We start from the raw sequence: 10,719 nt of genomic DNA, 5'->3' as shown, positions 1-10,719 counted from the left end.
TGGTCCGTGTGGAATAATCCGCAAACTGCTGCATGCAGGAAAGATTTTATATGCTGCATGATATACCTGATAAACAACGAATCTGTCCGGATGTAACATCCTAACGTGCAAGAAACGATTCGAGTCATTGAAAACTTACCAGACAGAGACGGAGGAGCAGGTCAAACTGAAAACATCTGTGCTGCGGACGGCTCCTCACTTCTCTTTGCACTGAAACAACTAACACACAAAGGAAACTGACCTCCAAAGTTTTCACAGAAAAAGACCCAGTGAGAAAAGAAGAGAGAGCATTCACGGTGCTGCATTCATGAGTATGTGTGCCGTGAAGGAGGACAGAGGATAAGACACAAACTCTTAAATATCTGCTCGTCTTTACGAGTGTCTCCGCTCATGTTGCCTTAACGTGCTGTAGGAAATACCGCGACTACAAGTTGTCTGGTTGACAACGGCAAATATGCGAGCATAGCCTACACCTGGGTGGGCTGTGTTAATTTTTAGATCTTGCACCACTCAACTTACATGAACCTGAATCATCAATAAAGTCATCACCAAACATCAAACGTCCATACTTGAATAGGCTACGTGATAATTTATGACAGTCGCCAGAAGAAGGAGTCTACGAGAAGCACTTGAATGCAGCATCTTAATTTTTTTTTCTTTTAACCTGATCACGTGATTTAAACTGGAGCTGAGCAAGCCAGATGCCAACACAGCAACTAGGGAAGATGGAAAAGGAAGAAAGGAAAAAAAGAATAAATTTAAAAAAAAAAAAAAGTGTGGAGTAAACCTCATTACATGAGTCATGACTTTGTCCTGTTTGTTCCTACAAGGGATTCAGAGATCACATCCAGCTACAATGTCCCAAGAGGTGGAACAGATTCTGGGTCTTACTCAGTGACACTTGAGAAAGAAAGAAAAGAGAAGAGAGGAAACCAATGTGACAAAAAAGTCAAGAAGAAGATGAAAGAGGTGACATGAGATGATGAAGAGGGCAAGTCCAGAGGTGATATATAGTATACAGCTCACAGACAGACAGACAGACAGACAGACAGACAGACAGACAGACAGACAGACAGACAGACAGACAGAGGTGGGTCTAAAAGTCTGAGACCACTTCACTTTCCCTATTCACTTAAAATGTGGTCATCAAATACAAATACAACAGATGAAGTGAGCAAAGCACTAAACCTTCAACAGCAGCAGTAGAGATGCTCAGCAGTGAGTAAGAATACAATTTGAAACAACTTTCCAGTGTCTACAATGTCTTTTAAGATATGTCACACCTACATGACTTGTTGGCTTTGTGGACACTTGGCTGTACGTTTGCTAAAGTTAGACCATTAGACAAAGGAAGATATGAAAAAAAGACTAAAATGTTTGGCTGTTCTTTTAAGAAGAAGACTGGCCTCACTGTTTTTATACATACTAATTCTACTTTCCACATTCAAATCCAACCAGAGGTACACTCAGACTGAACAGCTGAGTAAATCAGCTTGTCTGAGAAGGAAATTCTTCCCCTATCACACTGCAACCAAGTCAACAGTAACACAAACTTTTAAAACATAAGTTAATTTAATAATACTTTCTGCCACAACATCATTACATTTGCAATCTGTGTACAATCTAGGCTACAAAAGGTAAACAAGTTAAACACACATCATTGGTCCTCTGTGATATTCATTAATTTAAAATAGTTTTCTTTGGCTACAAACACCACACAAATACACAACAGCTGGAAGCAGAGACCTGAGTCTGAGTGAGCTGTCTCACAGAACTGTCAGGTCCACCAGTGATGTCAATGGCGCAACGCCCTAGAAAGCTGCTCTGTCTCGCTCCAGCTGCTCTCTCTAAACATCACTGTGTCAGCTGAATTAAACAGTCTAGGTGCCAGTCCAGCATGTCGTCATTTTCTTGGTGGAAACAGACGGTCGGGAGGACTTTTCTGAAATTTAAAAATTTCTTAAACAATTGTGTGACATCACCTGGACCACCTGTAGTACATTCAATGAACATCATGCTTAACTCTCTTTATTCTTAATGAAAGATGCCCTCAGATAGTATAATGCGAGTGTGTAACTGATGAAAAAAATCCTTTTAGATCAGGGAATTCATTATTCTAAAGCATCATTGTACTCAGACCATCTGCTCCATTCCTTTTGAGAAACAGTTTGGTCAAAGTCTCCGTTTCCTGTTTTGGTCCAGCTGAACTCTCTAAACAGTTGTGTCACTCCTACGCTAACTTTGACTCGTCTAGCTAAGGTGGACTGCACAAAATCAGCTCCTCCAAACGGCCACAGAGCAACACTGAGATGGATGACATTTTGAGCAGTGCGCTAAGCCTGTGGTCAGCACTTTTTTTTATTTCTGAGCTTGCAGAATTTAAAGTTTCAAGGAGCTGGTCCCAATGTTGCTGCCAGGCTGTTGCTTAAAAATAAGTCATGGAAAAAGATGGATTAAGGCTACAACAGTGTCCCCATTCCAGAGTCCTAGTGTCTTCTGCTTTTAAGTCCACACAAATTTATTGTCCCAGACTCATCCTTGCTGGTGGTATGCTTGAAACAGATACAGTACAGTTGTGCTTATGAGCGTCCCTCTCTATTTCAATCTATTGGTCCATTTCTGCGTCCGTCCCTCCCTCCTTCCATCCACCCTCAGGAGGACGCAGTGCCAGCTCTCATGATCCTGAAGAGCGAGTTCACGTTATTGCTTTTGATGGCATCTCGGCAGGCAGAGATCACTTGGTTCTTGGGCTTACCCACTGAAGAGAAGGATGGAAAGAGACAGAGAGAGATTAGGAGGAGACAGACATGCTGTATGCTGCCAGAAATACCAACAGAAGACGTTCCAGTCAGGTAGTTACGGTGTAGTTCCAGCCACACTCAAATATGATGTAAAACATTTAACTGACTCACACATGTTACACACAAGGTTAAGTAGATGTTTGAAACAAACATAATTAATCTGCTTTCTGTAATGTCACTGGACATTTGCACACACATTCCCACACATTGGCCCACCTCGGAGTCTACCAGCCCGCTGTATGGCCTGGTTGACAGACTTGAGGCAGGCCAGTAGGGCATTGTGGTTGTTAGAGCGAATCTTATACTCGTTGATGAGATCCCTGTTTAGATCATACAGCTCTCTGTAACGCTTCTTCATAGTTGTCCTACAGGATGCAGAGAAAAAGGGAAGACGTGGGAAAAAGAGGGTGAAAAAAATAAAATAAAATAGATTAATCTATAGTAAAATATACTGTTTATGTTCTTAATGTTTTTTGATACAAACACTATTTTAATTCAGAACTTTTTGCAATACAGCAGATTAGCACAGGTGGAACTTAACATTAATGATGGCTCTTTTCTGTTAAGTGTTCCAGAAAGCCATGCATAATGCCAGGGCTCTGGAGTTGGCTCAACAGAATGAGGCCATTATTAATGTTACTCTACACACAATTTTACACTTGTACAATTTTTCCACAATGACATGTCAATATGTCTGCTGAAAAGGTCTATGATAGAGAGTTTAACGTATTGTCCATGTGCTGCCTATTTTGTACATACATGGATGAATGAGACCAGTTTAATATACTGTCACTGAATTAAGTTGTACTTTATGAATTTTGTGGTAACTCACATGTCACCCATAAGGCGAGCATCCTCTGCTTGCACCAGCATGTTCCTGATGTAGTTGGAGTGGTCGGCCATAGCTGCAGTTAACTTCTGATGGACAGAGTGGAACTCATCCACCTAACATACAGATAGATAAAACCCAACGTTCATACACTACTGAAGCAAAAACATATTTCTGGTGTACTTTACAAACAGCTCATGGCTGCAATACATTCATGATAAACTAAACAGAGCTCATGCATGTTATTACAACAGCATTTGATGCATTAGGGTAGTAAAGTATATTCAAGTCCTTCACATGCAACACAAACTAGATGCATTATGTTCTCCTTTTTGACAAAGATTGAACCTTTCATGTGCAACTTGACTTCTCTCAGCATTGACTAAAGATTTTAACACAAGATGCCATTATAAGCATAACAATCATTCTTTAGGCAAAGATGAACATAAGTGTCTAAGAGGTTTAGTGGAATAAGCATAAAATGTCTGACAGAATAGACCTTAATCCAAATAAAGCCAAACCTCAGTGAGTGTAGTTCGTAGCTCCTCAAAGTATCCGGGGAAGTCTGCTTCTGCTGACAGGTCCTCTATTGCCAAGAAGGAGGCCAGTGATTGGACCAGATCTCCTGCCATGTCAATGTCATCAGTTCTCAGAGTGATCTGATTAGACAAATTAGGAATGAATTATGTAACTGAGTAATTTTAGTTGATTAAACTGCTGTGAATGATTGTAACTTTGTGCATACACACTAATCAGGAAAGTGCAAGTATTACAAAAGTAAATGCAAGACAAGTTTCACGCTGTGTATGGCATAATTTGATCCTTTGCTACATCGCAAGATAAATGGAATTCATTACACTCAACTGACCTGATTTCTGTTTAGACTGGAATACAATGTGAAAAATAAAATGTATGTGTGAGCATTAGTTTTTAATGTAGGGTGTTGAGTTAGTCCCACTCCCATTGAGTTCACTGCTATTTCTAAATATGATAAATCACTGATTTTGTGTATACAAGTTTACATTGAATCATACAGTTTAAGTACATTGATTCTCTCTCTCTAATGTAAAGTTAAAGCTCATTGTGAAAAAGCGTTGAAAAAGCTAGTGTGTCAAAATAAGCAATCAAGAACTTTGAATGAAGGTTAAAGCGAAACACATTATTGTTGTGTTTTTGCATGTACCTGTCCATTGCTGGCCATGCTGATGGACAATAGTCCCCCTCCTCTTAGTGAGTTAAAGGTGACATCAGGACTCTCCACTCCCTCTGGAAGCAGGAAGTTCTGATTCAGCCACATCACCACCTACATTCACACACGGACATGTGTACAAACAATTACATTCAAAAATCAAGAGAGATCAGATTAGATTTAAATTAAAAAACATATCTTGGCAAGTCATTGCCTTCAACATAGCATGGCACTGATCAGATTCACTCAGAATTTATTGTTTTCTGTCTCCCAGAGAGACACTGTGACAGCCTACCCGCTGTGGTCGGTCACTGATGCTGAAGGTGACCGTTCCAGTGGGCGGGGCAGCTGAGGAGTCAAAATTGATGTCATACATGGAGAAACGAGGCAGCTGACGAGTGATCTCAAACACATGGAACTGTGTGCTGGAGAAGACAAGGGAGGACAAAGAGATGCAGAGGAGACAAACTAGTGGTGTTAATTACATGGAGAGAAAAATAAAATTATTTCAATATTATTTATAACCATGCTCTCACACATACAGATACAAAATAGTTGCAAGTATCTGGCCATGTCCTACCTAGTTTTCCCTCCAACAAAGGCTTTAATGTGCAGATCCACTGGTATATCTTTTGGGGGGACGATGGGGACTCGGACACAGCCCGACAGGTTATGGGCACTGGGGTGGAGAACATGGCTCTCACCCTCAAATATTCCCTCTGCAAAGATGAGCACTGCACGGATAATTGTTTCTGTTCGGGATAAAGCAGAGTTTCAGGGATTATCAGTATTTATTCAGTCCTTGACAGGCTTAAAATTTTCAGCTCAACTGCTACAAAAGTACCATTTGGTGTTGAAATGCTGAGCTCTACATGAGCCTTCTGGGCCTCTGTGGCAGGTCTCACTGATAGTGCTGTCTGAAGCTGGGTGTTGGCTGGTATTACACCCATCCCACTGTTTGTGTCCGACACACCCTGAAACAATATGACAGTTTGTGTGGATGTTATACATATACAAGAAAATCTGGCCTAATGTCAATTATGAATCCTGTGATTATCTATATGAAGTCTGCTTGCCCTGAAGCAAACAGGGATATGGTAAAAGAAACGATGAAAATCAAATTAGAAGGGAAACGTTTCAGAGTGAGAGATTCAGAGTTAAAACACCTTAGGAAAAAACTCTGGATGGATGAAAAATAGAGATCATAACATGTATGTATAAATAAATATGTGTACCTTAGCATTCTCTTCATAGTTCCGTAGCTCAAGCAGCAGATTCTGTCTGCGTTGGCTGAGCTCTCTGATGAGGTCCTGTTCAGCACTGGAGTCCATGAGATTTCCTTTTAGGTCCTTACTTGCTGGCAGGTAACCACGGACTACAGGATACACACGTTGACAATAATGACAACATCCTGTTCTATGCTCAAAGGCCATTCTCCCAAATAATGTCTAGCATGCTTCCATTATATCTCTGAATTACACTCATAGTATAGCTGGGGCTGACATAAACACAAACTGCATATGGCTGCAACATATCAAAATTTGAAAAAAAAATTAAGGGGTCTGAATACTTCCTGAATGCTATGTATACAGTATGAATAAATATCTTAAATATATATAAAATCGTCAAAAAAACATAAAATGCATTTGTCCTAGAATGTGTTTGATGGCCCATATTCAACCAGTTTCAACATATCCTCTCATACAACATACCCTCTCCCTCTATGGAGGTGCAGATAAGTTGTTTCTGTCCATCCAACCTGTAGTCTCCCTCCACCACTCCAGCCACAGAGGAGGAGAGGTTGTCTTTGAAAATGACCTCGCCTGTGCGGTCGCTACGAGCATCAATCTGGAACAAAATAGGAACGTGATCACAAAATGAACTCTAGCAAGAAAGACTGCAGAAATTAATCAGTTGTTGTGTCCAAAAATATTAATGAGAGGTTGTTTCTAGACACCAGGCCTGCTAAGTTGTATGCTGACCTTTCCATTGGACCATCCAGTGATAAGCTCCACAACCCCATCAGCATTCAGGTCAAAGGCATGGATACTCATTGCATGATTCTTAGACTGAGTAGAGAGAGAAAACACAGTATTAAATAGAAAATGTAGGCATCATCATTGTTAATGAATTATAGTCTTGCTAAAGAGGGCTAAAATGACAACAGATATCAGATGCCAGAAGTTATATGATAATAAAATATATAAGGGAGGGACACAGATATAGAACAAACAGACCTAAGGACCTCAGTATGAAACGCTAAAAAATGTTACACATATAGTATCTGTAATCCACCAAACATCAGATTTGAGTTGAATTTACTGGTGTTTGTCCTTACTGTCTAAAAAGGCTAGCCCTTCTTCTCCAAAAATACATTATCATTGTGGTACCTTGATCCTCCAGTAGCGGGCAGTGCGATCATAGACTCCAACAGTGCCATTAGCCAGGGCATAGCCAAACCTGCTACCATGCATATGGCACAATGATGTTACTGTCTGTATGAAGAAGGACAGAGGGGACACTTGGCATGTCAAAAAGTATTACTCTGCTCTAGTGCAGCAAAAAACAGATATATATCATATCAGTACTACCAGTGCAAGGATCATCAGTTTTTTTTTTTTACTGCCTGCTGTATAAAATACAATTTAACGTACTTAAAAAACAGAACATAGAGTAAATAAATTTTCTTTTCAGTTAACAAGCTTGGAACAAGTCTAATATGTTTCAACCATTTACCTCATTTTCAGTCATCTCAGACACAAGCTCATCCTCTTTGAATACCCTGATGTCAAAATCCTCAGATCCTACCAGGAGCTATAAACACAATGCACAATCGGATGACATTTCTAAATCAATAAATTACCATATTAATATGAATGAATATTTCATTTAACTCATATGTACAGTTTTGACAGCACTGTGAACTGTGAGCTGTAGAAAACAGGAGACAGACAGGAGGAAGACAAGCAGCAAAACTCACTGTAAATCAAACTGCAGACACAGTGACCATGCAGCATGTGTCTCAGACTGGCAGCAGGTCAGGACTTACCTCATTTTTCCCATCCCCAGTGAAGTCACAAAGCACTAGAGATCTGACATTATCTCCAGTTACCTAAGAACAAGATACTTCATGATTACACTTCACAGAAATGTTGATCAAAGGGATGACAATTCTTGACAGGGCTTGAAAGCAATTGCAGTATACTTATTTCATGTACTAATGTAAGATGAATTTACTTAAAAAAAAAAAAAATCAACATTATGAATCCGCCCCTTTGTGGATGGCAAATGGTTTGTAACAATGAAAGTATTAAGATCTGTTACTAGTTCATAAGTAAGGACAAATAACCTAATGATGTATCCTTTTCAGCTGCATCCTGGATTCATATCTATATCTGAATCTAAATTGACTAGTGCTACCGATGACACTTGTAGATAAGAAAAACTGAAATGTAGTCAAACTTTTAAGTATTATGTTAGTTCTTACTGTCCAAAAGTGGTCAGTGCCCTCATAGTCGAAGCCTTGCAAGGCACAATTCCCTCCGATGATAGCAAGAGGAGAAGCAATGTCCCCAAGTTTCCCCAACACAATGGCATTGGCCCCATCTGTCACCTACACCCACATGTAGTAGAAATGGAAACATGATGTGTAGCCAAGCCATGATCATACTCTGTGTATAAAGGATTGCTACTTTAACCATTTTCCATTTTCCTGTTTTTATTATACAGTGTCGGTTCAGAGTTATTACTTCACTATTCTTCCCAACTCCTCTCACCTCTCTGTAGAATACATCAGCATTGTCATGGACATCATAGGCCAGCAGGTTAGTTTGGGAACCCACTAACAATGTGTCCCCAGTGGTATTTGGTCCCAGGTTTCCTGCCGTCAAACAAGTGACTGCCTGGTTGATGTTGAGCAGCGAGATGTCAGAGTCCTGAGTGCTCTGACTCAGTCGATGGGCCACAGGTCTCTGCCCACGAGCATGAGGGTTGTGGATAAAAACCTTTTAAAGAGAAAGAGGAGAATTGAGGGCATGAGGCGGGAATATATTAAGTATAAAGGATAGTTACTATCAAAGTAAGAATGGTATTTTTTGTAGTTAACAGAGTTAACAAGTGTAGTGATGAGTATAAATCAGAAGAGACCTGAGAAAAATTATGTACTCAGATAGCAACCATGCAACGCTGTCTACTTTTTGGTCATTATGAATTTGTTAAAGTTATGTTGGAACAGTGAAAATGTTCATTTTCCTCACCTTTCCAGCCTGTGTGGCTGCAGTAAGGCATGGGTGGACTCCATCAAATTTCCCAATAGTCACCATGCGAGGATTAATCTTGTGGTTCAGCTTCAGCGTGAATATGGGGACCAACATGGTGCCTACTGTATATCCCTAAGAGCCAACAAGAAGCCTGCAGACAGACAGCAAGAGGTAATTAATTATTTCAGGTGTTTTCAGATAGTAATTTAAAGAGTGGCGAATCAAGCGCATGAGCAAAGAAGGTTGCCATGCTTATACCCAAGCGACAATGCGTGATTTTGCTACACTAATGTAATTACAGGCTTTACCTCAGACATCCAGTGGTGAGTTCTGTTGCCTAGCAACAAAGAGTGGCAAGCTAAAGCTTTTCATCTGGCTAATCTCCCCGTCGTTTACTGAACAAGAATGTCAATTATACAACAAAAACACATCGCGCATGACTCTTTACCATGTCGTAAACTCCGTATCAATATCAACTACAATATTAATTATTTGAAAACATACAAATCGCCTGTGTTTGATATCATTGCTTTGCAAGCCTAGCTTAACTGGATAACGTTAACGTCGCTGGGTTCAATGTTGCGGGAAACAACTCAAAACTACCAACGAGACTATAAAAACAAAATTACTGTTTTTTTCGGAAGTCATACCAATATGAGAAGACACTTTTACCTGGCACCCTCCTAAGCTGCAAATTTATTTTTTTGTTCTAATGAGCCGGCCAGCTAATGAGCTAGCTGGGTACCAAGACAACGTAGCGATAGGTCACAGTTGATTCCCTGACAACAACCTCTTCCTGTCTTCTGTTTTCAAAATAAAAGATTCTGCTTAACTTTCTACATAGGACTGAGTGGCGCAGTGGTGAAATGTAAGCAAACCATTTAGGGAGAAAATTATTTTACTTTTTACTCCCCTGCATTTATTACAACAGTTCAGATTCAACATGTAAATCACATGATCAGTTTGTAAAGTATGATGCATTGTTACCACAGACTGTGCACAGAATAGTTACAGGTTAAACGGTCGGTGCACGAGGTATAATTCTTCTGCAGTTGTTCATATTTTATAATGAAAAATGCCAACTTAGAGGGCATTGCCTAATTTCATTGTCCTCCTTGTGCTAAGTGTTAATGTATGTTGACGTTTGAGAGCTCGTTTTTCATTAGCAGATGCTGCCTACACGCTGTTAACGCTTTACGTGTTATTGACCCATTGAAGAAGACGTGGACTTCAATTCAGCAACTTTTACAATGAAAATTGAACAAGGAAGTAGAGAGCCGGAAACAGACAGCTCGTCTTCAAAGTAAAGGTTGCGCATTTAGAACAAACGTGCTGGCAGCAGGGGTCAATTAAAGGAGACCTAAGCTAAATAAATAAATAAATAACCTGTATAAATAATGAATACAACTTAATTGCTGTGTCCCGTTTACTGTTCATTCTTATTAATAAAGGTGGTGGGAAGAAAGAGTTGAGGGGGTCGGTTCGATATATGGTTGGAACATAAAAGGTTTAGGAGTTGTTGCACAGCTTAACCCAACCAAAATAGCGTAATAAATTAATTAAAAATTAAATTAATACAAATTAAACATGACTTGATGAAATATAATGAAATAAACTTACTCAACGCACTCAGGAACAAAA

The 10,719-nt window shown here is 39.8% G+C and overlaps 1 protein-coding gene across 3 annotated transcripts; it reads right to left on the bottom strand.

The window, feature by feature from the left end:
- Positions 1 to 1,591: 1,591 nt before the first annotated feature.
- On the bottom strand, positions 1,592 to 9,832 carry bbs2 (Bardet-Biedl syndrome 2). Of its 3 annotated transcripts, none has more exons than XM_022749942.1 (18): positions 9,751 to 9,832; positions 9,076 to 9,229; positions 8,596 to 8,823; positions 8,307 to 8,432; positions 7,869 to 7,931; positions 7,556 to 7,633; positions 7,210 to 7,314; positions 6,802 to 6,888; positions 6,532 to 6,667; positions 6,055 to 6,194; positions 5,664 to 5,793; positions 5,400 to 5,571; positions 5,115 to 5,244; positions 4,814 to 4,933; positions 4,152 to 4,289; positions 3,634 to 3,746; positions 3,018 to 3,166; positions 1,592 to 2,758 (listed from the first exon to the last, which is right to left on the bottom strand). In XM_022749942.1, the coding sequence occupies exons 2-18, from the start codon at positions 9,190 to 9,192 to the stop codon at positions 2,652 to 2,654; spliced, it is 2,139 nt and encodes a 712-aa protein (XP_022605663.1). In that variant the 5' UTR covers positions 9,193 to 9,229; positions 9,751 to 9,832; the 3' UTR covers positions 1,592 to 2,651. The 3 variants fall into 3 exon arrangements, with proteins under 3 accessions (XP_022605663.1, XP_022605664.1, XP_022605662.1); XM_022749943.1 differs by lacking the exon at positions 9,751 to 9,832 and adding an exon at positions 9,729 to 9,750; XM_022749941.1 differs by lacking the exon at positions 9,751 to 9,832 and adding an exon at positions 9,387 to 9,697.
- Between the last annotated feature and the right edge of the window lie 887 nt (positions 9,833 to 10,719).

This window comes from Seriola dumerili, unplaced genomic scaffold (genome assembly GCF_002260705.1).
Source record: "Seriola dumerili isolate Sdu_G_001 unplaced genomic scaffold, Sdu_1.0 BDQW01000147.1, whole genome shotgun sequence".
In the NCBI taxonomy this organism is placed as follows: domain Eukaryota; kingdom Metazoa; phylum Chordata; class Actinopteri; order Carangiformes; family Carangidae; genus Seriola; species Seriola dumerili.
The sequence above is the reverse complement of the archived record's forward strand: the minus strand, read 5'-3'. Positions and strand labels throughout refer to the sequence as shown.